Below are 26425 nucleotides of genomic sequence, written 5' to 3'. Positions count from 1 at the left end.
TTAGAGTTGTTGTTTAAAGCGCCAGTGATATGAGACTAGGTACAGCGTCAAATACTCTGTAGCAGTCAGTGGCCATATAGTTCGGTACACCATACCAAACATATGGTGTACCGAACTATTCGACTACTTTGGTTGCTACAAAGTATTTGACGCTGAGTTTAACTAAAGTAAGGAAAAGCTCGAAGAATTTCCGTGTGTATGTTTTATTGTATCTAAAATTATTTTTCTTGTATCTTTGAAAGTATGTTTTGTAATTAATGGTGGTAAATCCGTTTATTATTGCGAAATATTTTCTTCTTTTTTACATCGGTGTATTCGATGAATTTCAATGTCAGTTGTCAACGAGTCTCCTTGCCAGTAAAATAAATTAGTACTACTGAAATAGAAAAAAATATATAGGCTTTATTTTTAACCTTTTTGCTAGTCTTTATTATATTCCAGACACTAAAATAACGATTTATGTGCCAAGTTTTTAAAGATTATTAGATAAGTCGGATAAATTGAATCTTAAAACATTACCTGCTCCATGAAACCGCCACCTCCGAGCTCCTTCTTGCAGCCCCCGCACACGAAGTGGTTGGCGTGCCACGACACACCCAGGGCTTGGATCACACGCTGAAAAAAAATATTTTTTTTTTTTTAAAAACGTATTGTCGCTGGACTTTCTCTTTCTTGACTTTACAGTAAGGAATAGGCGCGACGTTTTTAACTATTTTGGTGAGAATTTTGGGGTGTGCCTCTCTCACGTATAGTGAACATCAAAGTTAGCTACCATTCTTTAACAGCTTAGCAAAAATAGATGTTTCTGTATGTACAACAATTAGACTGTAATAGAAGCTTTGGGACGCGGATTTTAGAGATTCCTATATACTTTTGGCGTGTTGTTTTATCCGCTACTATAAACGCTGAGTGTGCCCGCGCCAATCAGGAAAGAATGCTGCGTAGGTACTGTACCGATTCCACTTCGCCAAGTCACGATAGAGTTTGAATCGAACACGAAACGAGAAACCATCCAAGATCTTTAAATAAATTTCATTTGGTATACAATTTTGAGATCTAAGCACAATTCAGCCATACGTATAGCTACTAGACTAGAGATTACTGGCGACATTTTATTCTCATTTATCTCAAGTATTCTTATTTATAATTTCAGAACAAATTAGTTGCATTCATACTACTAAGTAGGTAGACTGCAATGTAAGCGGGTTTAGTCAAGGGCTCAGTTTGCCCTTACCAAGCCTCTCGTCTTCCTCGCATATTATGCCCTTTTTCTAACGCATCATTTGCATTAGGACGATGTGTCCTACAAAAAAAAACTGTCAAGATCAAGATGTTTAGGTGTCAATGTTTACATAAGTATTAGGTTTTGATAGTCTTGTAACAGAAAGTTTTTATAGGGTGCTATGGTCGCTAATTAGTCTTTCCGTTATTAAGTTAGTTACAAACGATGCAAAGCCTAAAGCTTGAAATTTAGGACATTGATATACAACTGGCTTCTGTCCGCGACTGCGTAAGTTTTGCCTTCATTTCTTTTTCTTGATTGAACTGATTTTAGCTTCAAAATTGTTTTTTAAATGGTCATCTTCAATACCTGTATTAATTCCAGAATTCCGGTATTGAGAGCTAATGATATCGTATTTCAATACCGGACATGCCAGTATTGAGAATCGTCCGGATGCCCTACACGGGATGCCTTTTGTTTCCTTAATAGATGATGTCATCACATGTTTCGACTGTAGGCTGTGCAATCATTATGTTGTGACTAAGAATGTTTACGAGTTTAACCCATTGTTTTTGTTACTGACAGTGCTGTCATGTAAAAGGGAATACCAGCATGATAGAAATATCAAGACAGGTTTTGAACAGGTCGTTGGTACAGTACATATTTATGTTTCAGTTTAATTGCATTTCTAACGTAAGTAGGGACGGGGCTATAAAAAAAGTGGTAAATATAACTAACGCATTGTCACAAATTGCTATCACAAATTTACGGAAGCAAAACTTACAAGTTATAAGCTAGCCGTAGCGTTGGTTTTTTTTAAGTTTCTGCTGTGTGCAGTACTACTACAATTAAATTTGACCCGTCTCTCAGAATTTGAGTCAGTTTATAATAATTTATTGTAAGACAAATGATAATGTCAAATTGCTTTCGTAAAGCAGGTGCGATAATAGAGCTATATAAGTTCGTACCAACTTGAATAAAACAGTCATACTTCCTTATTTAGGAATCTATTTTATAGGCCGATACTTGCTTTGTACAGTCGCCATCAGATATATCGGAGCGCCCGAAGTGCTCAAAAATATCTGAACACGCACTCTAGCGCCTTGACAATAGAGGCGTGTTCAGATGTTTGTGAGCGCCTTAGCCGCTCCGATATATCTGATGGCGACTGTACCTAGAAACTTGCTTTGTACCTAGAAATCATAAAAATACTTCGTGATCAAGAATTTTCATTTCCGATTACTTATTAATTTAACTCCCAAATGTTTATGTCAGACAGCGTTAGTGTAAATATCTAGTTGTTAGGAAATTAAACTATCGTGAGACATATTTTAAAATATTTAGATCACTACGGTTACACGCACGGAGTACAGCCGCCGCTGGCACTCGAGCCTGAGGAAGGACTCCCAACGAGTCCGAAACATGTCGCTCAAAGCGACTAAAAATACTATTGCTTGTAACCGCGAGTGATCTAAATATTTAGTTAGGAATTTCAATCCGTTAAAGGGTTAACGATTAATAATTATGTTATTGATACAATAATCGTGTGATTAAGATACCAGAACCATATCGGACACAGGAGGTAATTACGTTACAGCTAAGGCGCGTTTTCGGTATGTGGCCAAATGAGTTTAACATGTTTGGGAAAAATGCCGTTTGCGCCATTGATATTCGATTGTAGTTAGGGCGTTGTGTGAAAAAACGGTTAAATGGAGTTGACAGATGGTCGACACTTATTAGTTACTGGGGAATCTTTAGATGTATTTGTAGCGTGTAACTTTATCTAGCACAATCTATAACAGAATTGAATGACCGATTCAAATTGCACATTTAACTAAACAAATATGTATACACTTATTAGTAAATATGTTTTTAAAATATCTATCTATTCTATGTGTCATTTGACTTTCTCGTATTGTGTAATAATAAATAGGCCTCTGTCATCTGTGTCAGATGTTTCAAGCAGCATCGCGGTTACACTTGACTTCCGGTTCGAGCGCCATCTTGATAGTTAGCATCGTGATTAATTACTTTGTTTTTTGCTTATTAATATTGTTTAAAGTGTAATATCGATAGCTTATTATACAGTAAACTAATGTGGTAGTGTGCAGTGAATGGAGAATTAATTTTGAAGCGCGTTTAACCACCATCTTGGAGTCAACGGCCGGTAGTCCACGTGCTTCTTGTAAAGACTAGCTATCGAACAACCGTACAATTTTTGTCGTTTGTAAACCTCTCAATACCTTGATACTGGCGAAATAGTCCCACTGGGCTGAAGCCATAATTTTAAAAGAAGAAGAAGAAGCGGTTACACTTGCGTTCGTGGCTGTACGAGAGAGGATCCCATTGTGCAATATGGTTAGAATAAATGTACAAATAAAAAGAATAAGGCCAATATTTCACACCGGGCGCGTTGTAGTTACTTGATAAAAGCTTTAAACACAATAGTAAGACTAAAAGATACTTTTGTCGTCACTTAGCTCACCGCGGCAGAACACGATGTCAGTGTGTAAATTGCCTAAAAACATGAACGCGGCGACCGGCGACCCAAGCCCAAGCAATGACCACATTGCAAGGCCGCACCGCGGTCGGCGACTGCCCCACTTAACGCGATCGATTTTAGGGTTCCCTAAGCATCTTTTTGTAAAATTCGACAAACAAATCTTGCTAGCATAAGCTATCACTATCAAAAATTATGATAAAATATCGACATAACAAAAGGCTTCTTTTTTTATTAAGAGCTTTTTACAATGGATGCAATCAAGGTTACTTTCCTGCTGATACACGCTTGTAACTACAGCGATGTCAAATGCATTGTCGAAATGGAAATATTCACTGCAAATACTGCAATGGGTGAAATTCGGTAGCGCACTTGATAGAGCGATAGTCTAGGCTAATAACACAGAACGCGAGATTGACCCCCTTATTCATAAAACTTTACGGGCCTGATTTAGTTAAATTACGTTTTATCCCTGTCTTACAAATACATAAGTCAAAATGACAGATAAAGACAAACGATTCATAGCTAATTCAGGCCAGTAAAGCGTTTATGAATAACGCCATAAATCTCTTACGAAGCGGTAATTTCTTCCATTTTCTTTTGTTTCAAAAATCGCAATTTTGTAAACAGACAATTCTCCTGACTACAACTATTGACACCTTAAACTTTGACTATTTTTCGGTCATACGGATTCATACCTCAGTTTTCGGACCACGGTAATAAATAATAAATAAATAAATATTATAGGACATTCTTACACAGATTGACTAAGTCCCACGGTAAGCCCAAGGAGGCTTGTGTTATGGGTACTCAGACAACGATATAGTAAATAATATATAACACATAGAAAACACCCATGACTCAGAAACAAATATTTGTGCTCATCAGACAAATAAATGCCCTTACCGGGATTCGAACCCAGGACCATCGGCTTCACAGGCAGGGTTACTACCCTAGGCCAGAAATGTTTACATGCCATGTGCTGTGCAACGTAAATGTTGGTGCTTCTATAGGATGTAGAAGTATATTATTGGCACTGCCAACAGTGCAAACTTCGCGTGGTCGGAGTCTACGAGTATGATACATTTCAACAATAATTTATACGAATATTCGACTACGGAAGCCACTTATGAGTAATACATTTCTCTGCACTTATAAGGCCCGATGTGACTCACGAGGCCTTAAACTATGCTTTTAAGGTCCCGTCGAACATTATTTGACACTTCGATTAAAAACGAGCCGAACTTTTGAGAATTGCCATTAACATTGACATTTCATTATTGATACTGGACAAATTATTTTATGCATTTTTTTTATTATATTGAGAAATATGTACCTACAAACATTCAATTCAACGCACTCCAAAGTGAACCGTACGGACCTTGACATAATGCATTTTGGCTCATGTTTTGCAAACGACATGAACCATATACTTTTAAGATAAGATAAAGATAGTTTATTATTAAAGTAGGCATATTACAATGCGTTTATGAACGTCAAATAAAGCTACGCCGGCTTATTCGAGAAGATTTAAATCCCTAATCAATAAAACAATTGAAAACTATGACATATCAATGACATTTCGAATAGTTATCAACCATCCGAGATAGTACTTGCGTTTAGTAGCAAATGTATTAACTCATACTAAACACTAATCAATATGTAAACAGGCCCCAAGGGAAGTGTACACGCTCGTAGGGGCCTTATCAGATACAAATAAATCATTGATTATCTCCAAAATTGAGTTAATTAGAATACCGGTTTCTTTAAGACAGTTACTTAATTTAAGCTCAGGAATACACTCTTGAAATTAACGGACTTTAAAATAAAAACCGGACAAGTGCGAGTCGGACTCGCCCACCGAGGGTTCCGTACTTTTTAGTGTCTGTTGTTATAGCGGGAACAGAAATACATCATCTGTGAAAATTTCAACTGTCTAGCTATCACGGTTGATGAGATACAGCCTGGTGACAGACAGAAGGACAGACAGACAGACGGACAGAGGAGTCTTAGTAATAGGGTCCCGTTTTTACCCCATGGGTACGGAACCCTAAAAACACACCGTGGATGTCTATCATTAGCCTGTTAAAACCATAAGCAATTTGAACTTTTGAAGGCCGTGCTAGCCATCTAAGCCAGTTGAACATTTCCATAAATTTGCCACACCATAAAATGATGAGTCATTATCATTAAACTACCTACAGTAATAATTATACGGACACCTCTCTTTAATATCATAAATGGTCATAAATGTCATAATGTCACACGCTCGCTTATTACGCAGCGTCTTACCGTCTCTACCACTAACGATAAGCAAAGTCGCCGACGGACAGACGAACAGACAGACAGACGGACATGGCTAGAGAGCTGAAATTTGACACCAATATATATAAATTAGTTGCGATGACAAAGTCGTGAAATAAAAACTAAAAAAATATATTTTTTTAAGGTGGCTTCCCCTACATGAATAGTGGGGATGATTTTTTTTTTCGCTTCAACCCTATAGTGTGGGGTGTCGTTGGATAGGTATTTTAAAACGGTCTTCAAGAACAATTTTTTGATCAACTTAATATTTTCGGAAATAATCGATCTGAAAGAAAAAAAGTTTTGTTTTCTCCTCTAGGTACCCTAACTTTTGAACCATGGGTCTAAAAAAATATGAAAAAATCGTGAAAATATAGCTTAATAAAGACTTAAGAAAAAAAATTGCGAACCTGATCGGTCTAACCGTTTTTGACTTTTTACAAATAGTTTATTTTGACGGAAGGGTAACTACGGAACCCTACACTGAGCATGGCCAAGTTAACTTGCATTAAAAATCACTAGAAAATGGCTAGAGAGAAGAAATTTAAAAGTGGCAAAATTACTGCCTTGGGTGAGACTTGAACTCACGGCCTCTGGATCAATACTCCAGCGCTCTGCCAACTGAGCAAAAACTACTTCCTAAAACTTGCTAATATTAAGTTCCATTTGATGTGGTCGGACATCTATCGTGTGGTTTTTTCCTTCCACATTCCCTATTGTAACCAGTTTCTCGAAGCTAGGCGAGAATCTCAATAAACACCTATACATCTATATACTGGCCCGAATTCAATGGACCGCTAGATATAGTTTTGCCAATTCGTCTGTCTGTGGGTGGTAATCGATGACGAATAGATATCGCTTTATAAGGCCTCAAATGAGATATTTGGCTGTAGGATCGTCAGTATGATCAGTATCTATCGTGTTTCTATTTAATAGTGGTTTGCTGACTAGAGAATAACATGACAGCTCGAAACTAATAACCTATTTGACAAGCAAAATTGTTGCCATATATAAAGATTAAAAAAATAGCTTGTGACGCGACTCGATGACCATAAACAAACACTTTTATATATATTTATATACATAGCGAATAGCGAAAGGTGTCGGTGTTCGGTCGGAATTGTATGCATATGCTTATACCTATACTTTGTTTACGCCAATGTTGACGCCTTTCCACTGCGCAATTCGCCACACGACTGAGAACGCTGGTGTAACTAAATGCGATTTTAACTCCAATGTATCGGCCCCGTTCGTAGTGCTCGTAAGGCCGGTCTTTACGAAGTAATATATATGTCTATGGGGTTAACATGGTAGAAGGTTCCGCTCTCTCGCTTATCCGGCTTATCTCAGAATGATCGACCTTACAATTTATTGTTATTAATTATTTTTATACTCATTATAATAAGTACTTAATTGCATAACAATAAATTACGTGCTATTTATAATAGCAATAACACTTTATTGTGGTTATTTGTACTCCACAGGTAATTAATAACACTCAACTGGCCACACATAGACTTACTGTCAACTTAGTAACCTATCTACATAATGAACTTACTTAACAAGTACTTGTTTACTTTAGCGTGGTGACACATGCTTCTAATTATGGGTCATAATATGATGGTTCAACCTTGGCCCTTAGCGCATATTGTTTTATCTTAAGAGCACTATTGAAAATGCTTTAAAATTACTAATGTGCCGTCAGAATTTTGCCAAAAAATTTCTTGGAAAATTTTCGGAAAATTCAGGTATCGAAATTTTCCATCTCCAAAATGAAAGTTTCCTTTTTTCCAGTGAAATTTTCCTGATATTTCCGAGAGCTTTTTCACTTTAGACTTCCAGACTTTTCGCAAGTCTGTCAGTGGGTGTCCATTTAATTAGTATAGAGTAGTCTCTATACATATGTATGTGTGTACAGGCATTTTAATAATAGGTAGTACTTTTATTACTAGTTGTCTCCTAGTTATTTTAAGCCCAAAAAACCCTATCTAATAATCGGCTCCCATTTCTAAACTGATTGTAATTCGTCTAAGGATTAGTTCTCGTGTAATTTGATCCCATGAATTGTAACAACCATTTGTAATCGGAGGGAGGTCAATGATACTTTGGGAAGTACCCTAGGAGCCTTATTCTAGTTATTTTTAGCGTTTTTACTGTCGCAGATTGAGTCGTAGCAGCATTGTATAAATAAATAAATATTATAGGACATTCTTACACAAATTGACTAGGCCCCCCTGCAGTAAGCTCTAGAAGGCAAAGATGTTGCTGTCGCAAATTTTGTAACATTGGGGCAACGTCCTTAGAATTTTGAATTTATACTTTTGTTACACTTCAGTGCATTGTTTGGACTACTCGTTTTAAACCAAAATGACATATATGATGTGATGCCATAAAATAAGCGATATCGTGAGCTGTCTTCAAAGTGTGTTGTATAAAACCCAGGGTCGCGGCCGGTCAGGTTATCATTTAGAATGACAGGCAGATTCGTTGTCTTGTAGCAATTACTGGGGCAAAAAACACCTGCCCGAATTGAGATGTTCGTGAATCATACAAAATGCTTTGCAATTTTAATACCGGTTTTCAGGTAAATCATTTTGATTTTTTATAGAATGAGGTTTTTTAGTGCCGACATTTCATATGACATTCTTGGGTATATAACAAACGCTAGGGTACCACCGCCTACCACCAGGCGGGCGTATATTAGTCTGTAGCAATACAGGCATTGTATCTAAAAGGCCAAGGTCACATTTTACATGTGTCAGCCGCAAAGGGCCACCGTTTGTGGATCGAAGGCGTGCGCGTGATTCATTAATTGTTGTTTTTTTTTTCGTATCAGCGTATCGCAATTGAATTCGAGGCCATAGATTAAGTATATCATAGATTAATAGGTTTTATCGATTTGGATTACGGATAACTGGGTTGTTTTTAAATGTATTGTGAAACCAACAACGACAATTTCTATAGTATTCATGCTTTATCTACTTTAGGCTTAAGAAGTTGTTTTTTAAAGGATTAAGATAAATCATTCAACTGCGTCACAGTGCCTACCTGCCTACCAGTGCCTGCGTACCTAGTTAGCTACACTTTACTTAGTTGTTACATATTTGTGCTATAAGTAGGTACCTATTCGATGACGATTCGACTTGACTTGACTTGGAATTCAATTTTAGTATTAGTGAAACTATAGATTAGTTTTTACATATGTGCCGTCCACTTATCTTCAAATTTACTATCCTGACGTCTATTCCCGTCAATACCGTGCCTTAACAAGCACCAATAAAAAATGGGAATGTTCGAAAACCAATTATCGAACAATTCCACACCTAATACAAAGTAAAAGCAATATCGCAGCCCATTACAGCTAGTCGTTAAGATGTATAATCCCTGCTTAGTAAAAGGACGTAAGCACCACCTCATTTCTATAAAGTAAAGCTATTTTTTAAATAGCTTCAGGTTTATGAGCTCCCTGTTGACATTGAATCATGCGCATATGACGTCACGTTCGGCGAAGACTTTAGTCAGCAAGGCTAAATTATCGTGTCCGTGACCTTGACTTGCATGAATTTAGCGACGGGACAGGAGAAATGCTTTGAAAAAATAACAAGAGAAAACTTAGGGGCCACCCTAGCGATTTATTGCCCTCTTCCACTACTTACATAATGCATCAGGGACACAAAAAAATCCTTACGAAAATCTAAGCGACCACGCAAACGTTTTGTTATCCTCGCTTCATTGGTTGGATTACAAGAAGGATACATGGTTAAATTGACACTCATTGAGATAACTTGAAACACTTTAACCTAATCTGAAATGTGAATCTGGCTAGTGGGCGTTTAAAATGAGCCAGCCTAGCTGATTAAGAAATTGAAAATAAACCTGCTTGAAGAAGTGCACACAATGAATCTATATTCCTGACCATAAATAAATGGAATAACTGGATACAGTGGCGGCCCTAAGATTTTTTAGATGTTGCGAGTTCGAATTCCACTTTTGTACTGGGGGTCAAGTCCCCCAGGGAGTAGTGGCGGCCCTAAGATTGTTTAGATGGTGCGAGTTCCAATTCCAATCTTTGTTGGAAGTGAAGTCGCCCAGGGAGAGACCTCTGTAATGTAAGCTGCCGCCAACCATCGCAGTTGTGGGCTATTTGCTTTGACAATTTCACGCAGCAAGTCTATATTCGCACGGAATGAAAAAAAAAATGGTAGAGATGCTGGGATTGTATCTTGGGTTATATAGTGTACGCAATCCAGCAGTGATGGGCTTGCGGCATGTCGGCAACTGGATGTTGTATATGGATATGTATTTACGTCTGCCAACAAACTTCGCAGTTTCGGGCTTTGGTAACTAAGAAGTTGTCACAGTAAGTCTATATTCGCGCACACAGAAAAAATGGTGGAGATGCTGGGATTATAACTTGGGTTATGTGCCTACGCATGCCAGTGAGGGATTTGCAAGGAAGGTTTGCAAACGCATGTCATCAATCGTCGCAGTTTCTGACTGTAATATCGCTTTAAGAAGTTGACGCAGTAAATGTTCGCACGCACAGAAAAAAATGGTGGAGATGCTGGGATTTACTTGAAAAGTTTTGATACATACGTCAGTGATGGGCTCCCCGCAGCCATGGCAGCGCGGGCTGTGGTGCTTCGTGAAGCATGGTACGCAGTGAACGGCTCCGTCGTGCTGGTGGAACTTGGCGCCGTCGATCGGCTTGCGGCACGTGTGGCACTGGAAGTGCTCGGGGTGCCATTTCTTGTTCAGCGCCGTTACGATCTGTGGTGACAAATGTGATTAGAACATACCACGAATACCGGAACAGGCACTGATTCTAGCCATGAGACGAATATCATATTGAGTTAGTCATAAAAAGTATAAGCCCTAGATGTAGTAGAATAACAATTGGCGCAGCATTAAATGTTAACCGGCTCGTTAAATGTAGTAAAATACTACCGTTAAGATTGAATTGATTGTTAAATGAATTGCCTGCTGCCTAGTGATTACTCCAGTTGGCCAGGTGCTAGTGCTACTGCGGCTATTTAGTGTTAATTTTACGCTATAGCGTGAATCAAACATTGGAATGATTAAAATAATAAGTATTGAAAAATGCACTCCATCAAAAATAGGTCAAGTATTGTTATTAATATCAAAAATACTAAGTTTATTACAGCAAAAATTAACCTAAGCGTGTTTATTATACATTATTTTCGATCTAACATCACCTAGCGTAACCTAGTTATGCTCAGTCTGACCTATCGCAATGTTACATACCAATGCTAATCCTAAATCCATAGAATTTAAAATAAAACATAACAATAATTAGCCTCGCAAATGCAAACAAGAGAGGACATAATATACATGTTTTACCAACTTTAGTTCATAGCGGTCAAGGTGTTTTAATTTTAACGTTTACTCATACTCATTAGTTGTTTGGAAGTCAAGGAAAAACTCTTGAACCAATTTTAAAATAACGGCGAAAATTGGAACTAAAATTGGTGTATACATGTGGGCGACTTTCAGGAGAAAGTGGCGCCCTCATTGCGACGCAAATTTAACGCTGTTGTCTGTCGCGCAGACTTATCTTTTCTGATATAAATAGCGCCTTTAGAGCAGGTAAAGAGGGATTTGTAAGACTTGATGTTAGTTCGGGTTTTGCCCGCCCGCAAACGTAAGTTGGTTTCTGCAACTATTTGGACATCGCTGAAAATAAACTAGTGAACACTACTGTTCTTCAGGTATTTTTAGATTGTATTGTTTTTAATTGAAAGTGGGAATTTTAAAGGAAAACTCGCTTGATTATGCGGTCATGCTGTGTATATTACGAAATGGAATTTGCTCGGATTTATTCATCATTAGAATACCCTTATTTGTATTACATTACATTACGATTGTTATGCTTTTAGTGTATACGTGACATTATACTTCGTTAGACTTATATTAACCGGGATATAGAACGTGATTACCTTTACAATACAAAAGGTAATCACGGTCTATATCCCGGTCAATATAAGTCTAGTGAAACTAACCGTGAATCATTCAAAACTCTTATTATACTTCGTTTATTTTTTTCTGAAATCCGCTGATATTCTACCTTCTAAAATGGCTACAATATACTCGTGTGTCTTTCCTTATAATGCTGATAATTACTTGACTCGTATTTAAATTAGTTAGGTATAGATACCTATTCACGAATGTTGGTATTATTCGAGATATTTAATTAGTTTCTCGTCATATTGTCTTCGGTTACCGCGATAGTTACTCATGAAATAAAACTATGAAAACGGATTATATCGCGTATATTGAATTTATAATACATCCCGACGTTTCGAACTAGTCACCCGTTGACCACGAACGCTGTAAAGGGTTCGAAACGTCGGGATGTATTATAAATTCAATATACGCGATATAATCCGTTTTCATAGTTTCTCGTCGTCATATTTCCAATAAATTCTACCAGTTTCAATGCCAAGTACCTAAAACACATAATCTTTTCTGTGACATAATCTTATCGATATAATATTTATTGCATTGTGTACAATCAACCGCTTTGTTCACTATACTGAACAAGTATAATACATTCACGTGACATTATGTTTATAATCATTCGACCGGTCTGGCCTAGTGGGTAGTGACCCTGCCTGCGAAGCCGATGGTCCTGGGTTCGAAACCCGGCAAGGGCATTTATTTGTGTAATGAACACAAATATTTGTTGAGTCATTGTTGTTTTCTATGTATATAAATGTGTATTTATCTATATAAGTATGTACAGGTATATCATCGCCTAGTACCCATAGATTTGTAAAAGGTGTCCCCCAATATTTATTTATTATTATTGATGAAAACGTACACTAGGATCGTCGGTCCCGTACAGATTAATCGATAGATAGGCGGTATTAAGATTACGACTATCTTTGGAATTTTGTATTATTATATGACACCTAACTGTCACGTAAGCCTTGCATAGTTTATTGATCTGGTTTTGTTTGTAATTGACAATGTGATTTTGCAGTATCGGCCGGTAATTACCAAATTTAGAACGCATTAATCAAGGAAGTTATTACCTACCTATAATATTAGTCTATTTCAGGAAAAAACTTGGCTAGGTATATATATTTTTGTGGTAGTTATAATAAGTATATAGCCCTTTCCACAATAGGCCATAAGCACGATAATATTAGGTCCTTACCTATGAAATTGGCGTTTTGTATGGAGAATTTTATGAGAACTGTGATTTTCATACATTGTATATTGCGGATTATTCAGCAATGTCAAATTCAAACCAAACAAAATTTTGTTAGGAGTATTGAAATCTTTTAAACTCAGTACGTTACATATCTTAATTACCCAAAAATAGTTAGCATCATAAAACTATACGTAATTGAGACACTTGAACCGGCAGCACATGGAAAGGGTCACTAAATTAAAAATAGAAACCTATTATTTGTATTTAAAACGATATAATTATAATAATTTGAAAATATATGCTCACCCTTCCATTGATGGTAGCATTGCAACTAGCGCAGACCGCGGGTCCGTCGGACTGAAACAAAAAGGAAGAAATTTATAAACAAACCATACCAAAACAACATAACATAACACATTATTGACTTTTTACAACATTCATCATACATATTACTCTATTAGGTATAAGTAATTACACAAAACGCTTATCTACCCTAAAACTTAAAACCTTAGAAAGAATCTCCTACGCTATGGGTCATGCTGAGCCGATTCGCTAAGGATATCAGTGATATCACATAATGTAGGTACTCGTATTATTATAGATTACAATTAAAAGAGTCGGTTGCACCAAACTGTTTGTCATCGTAAAGAGTTCGCTAAATTTTATTGTATGGAAAGTTTCATAGTAAACCGCCGCGGCGCGCCGGGTGGCGTTGATCAGTATGTCAAGTGCGGATGGTGCAACTGGCACTAATTCTGTTAAATTTGACGGACTCCTAGCCTAGTAGTCGGTACTGTCCCGGCCTACAGGAGGTCCCAGGTTCGAATGCTGGTAAAGACACTTATTTACGTGTTTGTCGCAAATATTTGTTGCTAAGCTACGGGAGTTTTCTATATATGAAGTACATATTTATATATTTATCTAAGTATATTATATCGTCATTCACAACACAAGCCTTCTTGAGCTTCCTGTGGGATTAAATTTCGTTCTTCCGTGATTCTTCTCACTTGATCGCATCATCGGAAGATCGGCGTTGGAAGTCACCAGCAACATGCTGAGATGAGGCCATTTCGTGGCACCTTATTCTTTTCGAGTTTTTGTTATAATATGTTTTTGTCACGTGTGTGTTTACGAATAGAAATTATTCTTTTTGTGTAAGAATGACCCATAGTATTTACTAATTTATTTTAATTAAGCGGAGAATAAAATAAAGAAATGCACATATATCAATATAACATTCTTACCAAAGATTGACATCGAATATAATCATTAACATATTCCATCAATTCGGCCTTGAGATGCGCCACGCATACGAATGACGGCAGATAAGGATCGTTTTCGTGGGTCCCATGACATCATCTTGTTCAGACAGGAAGATGTGGGCTTGTAAGCGTGGTGCCGGTTTGTTATCCTATTGAATGATTTGTAAACTGGATTTTGGGATCTCGACAATTTAACGAAAAAAGTACTTGAATGACACGCTGTACTTTTTGCACTTCTATCAAATCCAAATTCACTGAGCCTGCGTTGTTTTATCAGCGATTACATAACAATATTGTTTAAATCCAGCTATAGATACCTACTTACCAAATAAATATTTGTGACGTTTTCAATCAAAAGGTACCACATTGTCTCTTACTTGTAAGGACGAAAATTGCTTCTATCTTTATACGAAAAACCTGTCAGAGCGTCCTTATGGCAAGCGACAATGTGGTACCTTTTGCTTGAAAACGACACTTTATTTGGGTTCATATGTTACTGTCTGGTATCTGTGTTATTACTGGACCTGACCTCTTATACCATCGAAAAGCTATCAGAAAACGAAAAGCTATGAGATATCAAAGAGTTTTTACATGCACAAATTGTTCTGAACACATTGTACCATATAAAGACACTACGTGTCTAACTTTCTCCATATGGGTCACGGCTTCGCTTCCTCATTGCATCTAATAGCATTAGGTCAAGAACGATGCATTCATAACTCATAATCAGACATCGTAAACTGCGAGCGAAATCCATCGAAGTACTAGGGTTGTAACTGGTTGTCATACGTCATTTCAATGGATTTCGCTCGCAGTTTACGATGCCTGCTCATAATGCATTGTTGTTGAAATTAAATATGCCGCATATTTACATCAAGACTATTGAATCTACAAAGGAAACGCAGCGGAACAATACTTGTACCTCCTTTTCATCTCTATTAAATTTGTTAGTATAATCAGTAGTATAGTGGCAGGTAATGTGGCCAAACATATTGCAGAACATCTTTGTTACCATGGAAGAAACGAAGTATTGCGATATACCTACTTGGCCACTTTGGCTATCACCACGTATTTGATACTAAGTGTTTGAATAGGAACTCTATCATTTCATAAAACAGTAATCTGCAATCTTATTGAGTTAATATCGCTGAAATCGTTTGCCATGATTAATTACTGTTTGTGCAAATATATTCAAACAAATCAATATATTTTGAATATTTTATTTTTGATGAATATTTTAATGAAGTTGGCAATAGATTTATACTTACATAAAGTAGGTGTCTTGTGTTTTTATATCGTTTTCACGTTAAGGGTTAGCTTAGTTAGAAAATATTACTCCTGTCATAATTTTTTGCGGGTCTATCCCGAGTTTATTTTGTTTACCTTTATTCCGACGACGTTTCGACGCAAAGCAAAAGCAAAGCTTGAAATGTTTTAGTTGGAAAATAATTCCGTAAGCCTATATAACTTTTGGAATTCTGTAAGCCTTCGATATATTATGCATGTATGATTCGTAATTACCGGAAAACGAACATACCCATACCAATACATACAGTATACCGGCCGTATAAACATACATGACATTATAATCAATAAGTAATTGGCTGGTGCCAACTGATAACATAACATTTGCATAATATCTTGACTTGTATTCACAATGGGACGTGACAGCGGACATGTTTACTGTTTACTGTGAGCAATCAATTAAAATATCATAAAATGTAAGAAATATGGCTTATAAAATAATTAAGATGATTTCTTGATGAAGTTTGTCAGTTGTCGAGCCAAAATATCTAGAGCTGGCTTAGTAACCGTGGCTTGGTCACCCACGGTGAAGCGAAGAGGCAGCCGGGGCCGGCCTGTTTGAGGCGCGGGCTAGCCCGAGGAGGACGCTCCAAGTGGGCTGGTTAAGCCCGCTTGTGATGCGCCGAAGGTGGACCGTCGAGGAAGAGGAGTGTCGGTATTGCGGTAAGCCGTTCTCCCTATCCTCGGCGGCCGAGGTGGGATCGCAGGGGAAGAGGATTGATGGTATTTCGATGCGCCACTCTCCCTATCCCCTGCGAACTTGGCGGGGCCGTTCCGCTGTAGCGGCGTTGGTGGAGCTGCAGAGGAAGATGAGTGTCGGTGTTACGATGTGCCGTTCTCCCTGTGCTCTGCAGCCGAGTTGTGGTTTTGCGACAGAACCATAGACCTGATCTGTCGCCGGGCGCCGGGGAAATTCCTGGCGCCCTTGGCTTCCTTGTGGCCGGCCTGGGGGGTCCGCTACAATACAGAATGGAAGCCGAGGAAAAAGGCGCGTCTTACCATCTGGCGCGCCTAGCGTGAAGGGCCTTCGGGCATTCGCGAAGGAGCCGCGCTCGTGGGCGGCTGCCGCCGGTGGGGTCGCGGATGACAAGCGCAAGCGTTCCTGTAACCCCACCAATAGGGCGGCGAGGCGGCATATGGGGGGTTTTTTAGTGGGTACACCGTTGGCCTCATTAGCCTAGACGGGAGTCCCACATAACCACTCGGGTCACCCCCCGCACCCGGGTGGTATGCGTAATGCATTTTTCCCTCCTAACAAAAAAAAAAGTGTCCTAGTCAATAATGGCGGAACCTCTGTCAAGGGCTGCAGTAGTCGTATATTCGTAGGTATATAGATTACCTATTTAGCAAAGAAACACATTGAGCAGTTGGTATCTACCACCTTTTGCATTGTATCTTTAGGTAATCTAACCGCTGCTGCAGCTAAATGCAGTAGCATATAATAAAAAATATTTGTTTAAATTTTAACTTTAATAGCTGTCAATAGAGTTGAATATCATATCCGCCATATATGGCTTCGTATGCGGTAAATGGCTAATCCATGACCTTAACCCTGTAACAATGGCTGTATATCCACCTCGTTTACTGTCATAAGGTGCGTCCAGATCTAGCAAATGTGCCACAATAGCGCACGCATTTTCCTGTAATATACGCGCTTTATGCTAGCCTTGTATGATATGTACAGGCGCCCAATCTTCAGTAAGCTCCTTTTTTTTTTATGTGATAGCAAACGAGCAGACGAGCCGCCTGATGGGAAGCAGTCATCGTCGCCCATGGACATAAGCAACATCACAGGAGCCACTTGAGCATTGCCGACCCTTGAGAACCCTAAATACCCGCTTCTTGCGTTTTTTCATTGCACATTCGCTTTATCTGGACGCACCTATAGACCCGACACTATTGTATGTCACGTAAAACAGGTACAGTAACGATAATGAAACTATCTCGCGGCGTACCTGTACCAGCCTTAAGTGGCTTGTCAATTGCCGTTGTTTACCATCCTATTGACGGCTATTGGCGGTGCAATGAAATAATACGCTAGGACAATAGAATAAGGATGATCAATTGATTTCATCTTTCACGATTGTTACTTACACATTATTAAATTGTAAACGCCGTCCTCGAAACGTCGGAGGTAAATCTTAAGCCTTAATTACGCAATTAAGTCCCGTTTTACAATTTAATAAGGATCATCCATTATGAAACATTGCAACAAAACACTTACTCTTGCTGTGGAATTGGTCATCTATTTTGCATGATAGTTTATAAGTTTTGTACATATTTTCCATACCATTTATGGTTAAACATGAAGCCTACCACCTATCGCATGAACACCTATGTACCTGGTAATGTTTATCGCATATAAAATATTATTATTCTTACCTACTGAGTACCTACTAAGGTCCCCTATTCTCTCAAGCAGACCAAGATAGGGCCAGTAAGATACCCTAGTAGAGATCATATCATCAAGTCATCACTAGCATCGCACTTAACCTTTTATATTATAAGGCAGAGAGGGAATATATTTTTCACTATGATTTTGACCATTTTTAGCCTTAGTGACCGGGTTCAATGTTGATTCATTTCTGACACCCTTATGCCCGTTAAAGGGCATTCGGGTGCCGCCGTGTAATTAGATATCTTAGTCAAAAAGGAGATCTGAGGTCCGATATATCCAAAAAGTACACTCTTATCTTAGACTAAATAAAATATATTTATGTCTGAAAATGTTTAGGTATATGCAGTTCAGCGCACACACGTGCGTTCTCCGATAATGAACCTTTTAACACTGTTTCATGCGAAATATTCAGACGGCCTTGCAAGTCTTGCAACCGCTAATTTGTTGTATGAAAACACCCGACAACGGCGCTTTGTGCTCCCACTGGAATCCTATAATCAGATCAACCTTACGAATAAAGCCGGATACACACGGATTGTCCAATCCGTGTGTATCCTGCTTTATTCGTATGGGTCCCCATGATCGCATTGATTGCGAAATAATTTTCAACGAGTGCTGATAGCGTTACAATTATATTTATAAATAGGCTTTAACTGAAAGCCGAGGGTCTTTTCATGATGGCGCTTTAGACGGGCGATTTTCAACGAAATCTCGTGTTTCTTTGTCTTTCGTAGTTACATTACACCCCCATTCGATCACATGTCAACCTAAATGCAATTCACTGCTGGTCCTTCCCCTCCTGGTTTAAACATACAATCCTGGACTTTTACTAAAACGCAAAGGAGAGGCATTTTTTGACTACCCATGAGTGAACAGTGCCGATATTACGCATTTAGTTAGAGTCGTTGTGAACACGAATGAATGTTGCCATTTATTTTCAAAACAAATTCGAATTATTTGCTGTTTTATGTAACGGGTTTGTTTATTTATTTAACATGATTGCACACTACAAGAAAGTTCAAATGGCGGACTTAATGCCTTAACCTTAAGTTAACCAGTCAAGTAGTCAACCATTGGGCCAACAGTGTAGGATATACTAGCCTTCTTAGATTATGCTATGCTACCATAATCTATGTGGGAAAAATACTGTTAAAAATTTAACCTTCAGTCAAACAAATGTGACGCATAAGTTTAGTCATTTATAAATTTTGATTAAGGGGCTACCTGAGGTTTTCATCGATTTTTGACAAGTTTTGAATCGTATCTCCTACTTTTGCACTACATATAGAATTATAAGACAAATGGCTATCGGTTCTTCAATCTTTTATCTCCATTTTTGTCTACCGGATTGTGAAAAAAATGAATACTTATTTATGTATGATTGTTTTAAACATTGTCTAAAAAACACTTTTTTCGTATCTCGATTGCTGTGAAAGATCTTACTTATACGAAATCTACATATTTGGGTTCGTCTTAGACGTCTCTAAAAATTTGTCTAAGGTTTTAATTTTAAACTAATTAACACAAAAGTTATGGCCAGAAAACCAGTTTTTTGGCCTAAAATTGTTCAACTTTGATGCCAAATATTTCGAAAACAATGAACTTTGAAGTAAATATGGGATACTATATTGCTAAAATCCGTTGCTGTTAATATGATAAGCTACAAAAAACATTAGAAAACTAAGGGATTCAAATCGAAGGTCATTGGGGCATGGGATCCCCTTAAAAATATTACATCCGCGATAACTGAGTGGAAATAATATAGGTTGTCGATAACAGTTATCAGTGTTTGTGAACCGTATGTTCATTGATTATATTTATCAATATTTTTCCAAGGCAGGAAAATTTAATAACGTTTTGTAACTATGCGAGCTTCGTCACAACAATGTGTTGTAGAAAAAAAAGCAACATTAAAACACTACTTGTTTACATGTTACGGATTTCCATACTATTGCCATCATCTGTCATCCCGATACAATTTTACTTTTCGTTTGGCGTTTGTCGATGTACGAAATGTACGAATGTCATCTTGGCTAGGCGATCCAAGGGGATTCGCGTTCTGTTCTGTCAGTGCAAGCAATTTCAACAGCACAATCTGAACTTTAGCTAGTACCTATAAATCTGTCCGGCAGTCACATCTGCGAGGCAGAAATTTGACGGACACATCTGTTTTACCTACCACGAATATCCCCAGTTTTTATAGTGATTACTAATATGATGATATCTTATTCCGTATGCCGTACAAACCGGCTATTGTCTTTATAATAATCACGATGCCTCTGAACTCTGCGCCAGCGCTGAAAACCAGAATAGGCACGTGGGCGTCGTTGTCGACCTCACTCCAACCCAATTTGCGTGGATTGATGTAAATGATCGCAACGGGATTAGGTCAAAGTCGGCAGAATCTGTCCTATTAACACTATGTTGCATAATTCGCGCGTTAGTAAGTATAGGTAACAAATTTAAAATTACTGCTGTCTAAAATTAAAGAATTGTCTTTACAGAAGACTCATGTCTCGATAAGAACTCAAGTTTCGACTTATTGACTAGACTAGAGTCTGATTTCGAGTCTTAAAGCAGAGGACTCAAAGGACTTGAGTCTTAACCAACACTACCACCAATGGTTGGCCCACTTCAACGACATTTTAGGCAGCCGTGGGAATTTCACCATAAAATAAGTGTCCATGACTGATACTTTTTAAGTATCAACTGAGTTGTAGTAGTAGGCCATTATTTTCCGTCGTTTTATAGAACTTTGGTTTCTAAATACGACATTACGATTCTATCGGAATGTTAACCTTTAAATCTATTGGCTACATGGCTCTTTCATTTTTTCCCCGGACCAGCCCCCAGTAAAATGTTACAATGAAAGTATTTATTACAGTGACAAATCGACCGGCACGAGTGCCAACGATATTAGCGGCGAAACTGTTTAGTTTAAGATTCCAGTGTTTCCTCACGGACCGTGGCGAAAATAGCTTTACAACTCAATACTGAACAAAAAGATGAAGCTAATAATGAAAAAGAATATGCCGTTATTGCCGTTAAAAGAATGAAATAGACTGCGGCTTTCAAATAGGAAGGAGAGTATATGGGAGGGGTGAGAGTTAATCTAGGAGAAAGCTGGTGTCACATTGTATGAAGTAACGCAAAGAACTGGCGTACCTACATATGCTAGGGAATATTAAGAAACAACCGTCAAGAGCATTACCGTGAATCAGTTAGCGCCGTTAGCGGTAGACTCTGCAAATAGTTACCGACGACCTACTGCAGAGATTTCCAAACTACGTTCGGCCCGCGATCCTTTACTTTTTGACCCACGGAAAGGAGGCGAGAGACCTAAAGGCCTGGCCGTGGCCTGGTCCTCAGGCCAAAAACTTCTGAGGTAATGTGTCAAAAAAAAACGTATATTCTGCAAGGCCTGTCCTAAATTTTGTAATCGTTTTATCTAAACATTCCAGAAGCTTTAGTGCTCAAAATAAGCTGACAATAAGAATAATTGCTGCACATTAGGAATGCAAGAGGACTCTTAATACTGACCATGCACAGGGTACAAGAAAGAATAACCCTAATTCTTGTTGAAAATGTGATTCATGGGAACCAAGGTCGATGACATAGCTCAGAGAGTTGTCAGAGTTAAATGGTAGTGGGCGGAGCACATTGCCGTAAAACCTGACCATTTAGGCAGAAAGTCTCTTAAACGCAGCTTCGTGGGAAGTCCATCAAAAAGCTGAACCAAAATTCTGGTCAAGATCGCGTTTGGATAATATACGCACGACATTGTATGACTAGCAATGGTCATTTTTATACTGATATTCTGAAGATGTCTGTGACACACACCTTCTTGTGGCAATTTACACTCAAATTCCAAAGTGAATTTTCTCCAGGTGTGGGCGGGACACGTAACGTATTCACGAAATTATATTTATAATACAGACCTTCCAAGTCTTCAACGAGCAAGGTCCTAAGTGACTTAATCCCAATGTAGTTTAAGACATTATTATTTGAGGTAGGCACCTGGATTGTTTCGGCCAGGCGCTGTTTTCTGAATATTCCCACTGGCCTGAACACAAGCGAGCGTTTGCCTTAAGCAAACCAGTTTATGACAACTGCTAGCATGCAGTAGTAGCTGAATGGAGTAAGTGTTAATGTGGATCACGCGTAAACAATAGACATTCAAATAGTTCGTTGATCGTCGACAGCTCCAAGTCACTAAAATCCTAGTTGATCGTTGGCGGTCGGACTGGTGCCTTAGTTGGGACTGGGACGTCTGGGACAGATCCATTTATTCATATTCTGTTCGCTTGAGTCTAACGCTCGGCAAACGATTTGAATAACTAGTGGTGCCGCGCGCATTGTGGATACACTGATTTATTATGCTTTAGGTAATATTAGCTTGCATATTACTGGTATAGACGCTGGTATTTTCTAAGCAGCATAGTTCATTTTGGCACAACTCGTAAAAACACAGGTATCCGTAAATATCGTAGTTCTTATTGTCTGCGAGCTTAAGGCCATTATACAATAGCACGGTATCTGTTTATTCTTATATTTAATAGAGTACGAGTATTTTGCGATGGATGAGCGAGAGTGGAGACGTTATTTTTGATATCTGCCTAAATTCTATAAAATTAAATGTAGCTATAAGTTCCTTAGTCTGACTGAATTTATGTATGTACAGTCGAAGGCAAAAATATCGATCCTGACAAATGGCTCAAAAATATGCGAACACGACTTTATTGTCTAAGGTAAGCGTACACATATTTTTGAAACTTTGGGAATGTATATATATTTATGCCTTTAACTGTACTTAATTACAAAATAGTAGGTTCCTTCGTTCATAAGATTACCGTCCATGTAGTTTTTCGAGTGAAATAATTTGGTAGACCTTTTCGTTGAAATTGACTACGAGTAAATACTACGTTATTTTTAAATGTAAGTTTATTATTATGAGTCGTCATAAATAAGATAGGCTTCTAAGAATCTGACACCTGTCGTTTTGGCATAAGTCAATGAATTAGTAAAACCGCTTTGCACGTGCATGTGCACCGCAACATGTTTGCACGTGCCTTTACTTGATAATAATTTATATTACTTTGATAATTTGGTATAAATCTTACACCTGTGCCTTTCAAAAGTATGTAATCATAAGACAGTTTTATTTGCAGATGACATTTCAATCGTAATTTCTAATGACATTAATGATAATGCTTTTATGAATAATATAAATCTTGCTATTGACTCTATATGTAATTGGCTGGAAGACAATGATTTGTTAGTAAACATAAATAAAACGAAATACATTCAGTTCTGCAATATACGAACACAAACTCCAAAGTTAGATATTCATTGTAAAGATGAAATTATTGATGAGGGTTATGTCACCAAATTTTTAGGTATTTTGGTAGACAGTCATTGTAAGTGGAGATACCATATAGACAACATTTGCACCAAATTAGAAAAATTCACATATGCCTTAAGACAATTAAACCGGGTAGCTGGTGAAAAAGTTGCCCTAACAGCATACCATGGTTATGTTGCATCTCAATTACGGTATGGTCTAATAATTTGGGGTAATGCGAGCTATATAGGGCAAGTGTTCTTAGTCCAAAAGAAATGTGTAAGAGCCATAAGTGGGAAAGGACGTCTGGAACCATGTAGGCCTTTGTTTAAAAAATTTAACCTCTTGACTCTCACTGGATTATACATTTTTGAAATCGCAATATTTGTATACACAAATTCTCATTTATATACAACGGTTAGTACACACCCTAGGCTCAGACCCAGAGATCCTACAAAATTAGTTATGCCGAGATGTAGAAGCGCGCTACAGAGGAAAAATTGTCACTCTATGTCAATAAAAATATTTAACGATTTACCTCTCGAAATAAGACAACAACCATCGATAACCCATTTTAGGCGGCATCTATTTAAATGGTTGAAAGAAAAAAGTTTTTATACAATGAATGAATTTATAGAATCTTATAACGATGAATAAAATGTGTTGTCCTTATTTATTTATTTAGCATTTATCATGAACAATATGTTTGAAATTTGTAATATAATGTTGTATTAACTTAATTTTTAAATCATGGCATGTTTGTAAATATTTTAAATACCTATAGTTGTTAGTCTGTATAGTTAAGGCATTAAAACAAAAAAAATTTTGCATGCTTATTATTAGCTAAGTGTGTGATCTAATTTTACATATTATGACCATGAATGTTACCACACTTAATGCAAATAAATATATTTCATTTCATTTCATTTCAAGGGTGCAGGTAAGAGCCAAACTACTTATATACGATATTTTCGCATCTATCGTAAGCTTGTTCGATATTCCATGCCAAACATCATTGCCTGACTTAACAAAACAGGCAACCACAAAAAAACTGTCTAAGATATTTAATTTCTGTTAATGGGAGAATGACGACCACTCTAAAGGGGCCCACTGACTATCAGTCCGCCGGACGATATCGGCCTGTCAGTTGTTCGGAACAATCGGAACTGTCAAATTTTTGTTGTAACTGTGGTTCTAACTGACAGGCCGATATCGTCCGGCAGATTGATAGTCAGTGGGCCCCTTAACTACGCTGTTACAATTACGCTACTACAGTCCGCAACAGCTTTCGCGTAGAACTTGGTAATGTAAATGTGGTAACCCCATTTCACCCTCTTAATAGGTTATGAACTGCGTGCCATACTTCATTGAAATTGTTCAGCCAATCATGCAAACGTTCACATTTATAATATTAGACGGATTCTCAAAAAACACCAACGTGGTGTAATACGCGATTATGTTTCACCACATGTTTTTATAAGACAAGTGTACGACCGCAACGCTTGGCTCTACGGAACACTGATTATCGAACAATTCTACGTTCAAAATACTTCGAACGTAGTAATATGATAATATGTGACGCCAATATCAAACATTTGCATCTATCGCAGTAATATGGTCTGTGACAGTAAAATCTTACACTTTTTTTCGCCTAATGATTATTCCGATAAAAAATTTTTTGAATATTGCCCATCTCTGATTATATTATCTTGTTTGTTGATAAGAATCACGGAAATTTTGTACAAAAGGAACAAGTGCAGAAAAAAAGTCAATAGGTACCTAAATAGAATATTCTTATTACATTAAAGTTTAATTTTGCTTGGTAACCCCTGAGACTTTTATCCCTTTCTAATTTCTGCCATTTCAGGAATAATATAGTTTCTTTGGTAGCGAAGTATTTTGCATGTAATTAAAAAAATAGTTTAATTTTTAACATAGTCTTATGTGTCTTATTACTACTTAATATTCTTGAGTGAGTTAATAATTAGCACTGCGAAATCTGTGTATAAAAATTACATTCATATTTAATAGTCTAGAAGAGATCTGTATCTCGCTCGGCACGTATTATGGAGGCAAAATCTAAATCTAGTAGTGCCTAAATCTATAATGAGAATAATTAAAAAGCTTCACTAAACAAACTAATGATTCAGCTTACTAATTTTTAGCGTTATAGATGAGAACTATATCTAGTTCGAGGGCTAAAAATAACAAGATAATGGTCAAATCGAACTTTTAAACTCCTTGACATTGGGCAGTTGGTAAGGCCACTGTGGCGTACGTTACGCACATACACATGTTCAGTTCGAAACATTAAATTTGTACGATTACGGCTAATTCCATCACTATCTTTCTTTGAAGTGCGATAATTGAACGAAGAAAAATTTCGACGTACCTATCGAATTTTTAGACCTAATATTTCCCTTCTTTTTAACGCTAATAAAAACAAACGAATTTGGTATTGTATACCTACATATACAAAAACAAAGCTATAGATAAATGAAGAGATATTTTTTGTGCCTGTTAATCGTACCATTTGTAGTTGTGAAACTATTGTGTAGGCGTCTGTCTGTCAAATGTTAAGATTGCAAATCTGATAGCCCTAAATCATTAGTAGAATTTAATTGTATACTTACTACTAATTTCAGTAAATTGTTACAGCAAACCAAAAAACTTATCAATTTAATTATTTCAATCGATGAAGTGCAAATGGCAAACATACATTATATGTTATATATGTAGTGGGTATCACAAAAAATATAACGACATTGAACTTAAGAAGTAGTCATTCCAGTAGTGCCAGTGTTATATGTCTGTTAGTTATACAAGATACCTACTTAGCTAAATTAGTTACAAAATGTATTATGTAAATAAATAAATACGTCTGATACGAAACTACAGCTTTTAATCAAACATAGT

General features: G+C 37.4%; 2 protein-coding genes across 3 annotated transcripts in view; one reads left to right on the top strand and one right to left on the bottom strand.

Moving 5' to 3' along the window:
- Positions 1 to 26425, top strand: part of LOC134745986 (uncharacterized) — a 49372-nt gene that overhangs the window by 5734 nt on the left and 17213 nt on the right. The gene's annotated exons all lie outside the window — the stretch shown is intronic.
- Positions 1 to 26425, bottom strand: part of LOC134745991 (transforming growth factor beta-1-induced transcript 1 protein) — a 31597-nt gene that overhangs the window by 1313 nt on the left and 3859 nt on the right. For both annotated transcript variants that reach the window (XM_063680156.1, XM_063680157.1), the window contains exons 2-4: positions 13510 to 13560; positions 10623 to 10796; positions 520 to 615 (exon numbers count right to left, since the gene is read on the bottom strand). In XM_063680156.1, coding sequence (XP_063536226.1) covers positions 520 to 615; positions 10623 to 10796; positions 13510 to 13560 — 321 coding nt within the window. The remainder of the gene's footprint in view (positions 1 to 519; positions 616 to 10622; positions 10797 to 13509; positions 13561 to 26425) is intronic.

The sequence above is a fragment of the Cydia strobilella genome, chromosome 12, assembly GCF_947568885.1.
Source record: "Cydia strobilella chromosome 12, ilCydStro3.1, whole genome shotgun sequence".
Classification (NCBI taxonomy): domain Eukaryota; kingdom Metazoa; phylum Arthropoda; class Insecta; order Lepidoptera; family Tortricidae; genus Cydia; species Cydia strobilella.
The sequence above is the reverse complement of the archived record's forward strand: the minus strand, read 5'-3'. Positions and strand labels throughout refer to the sequence as shown.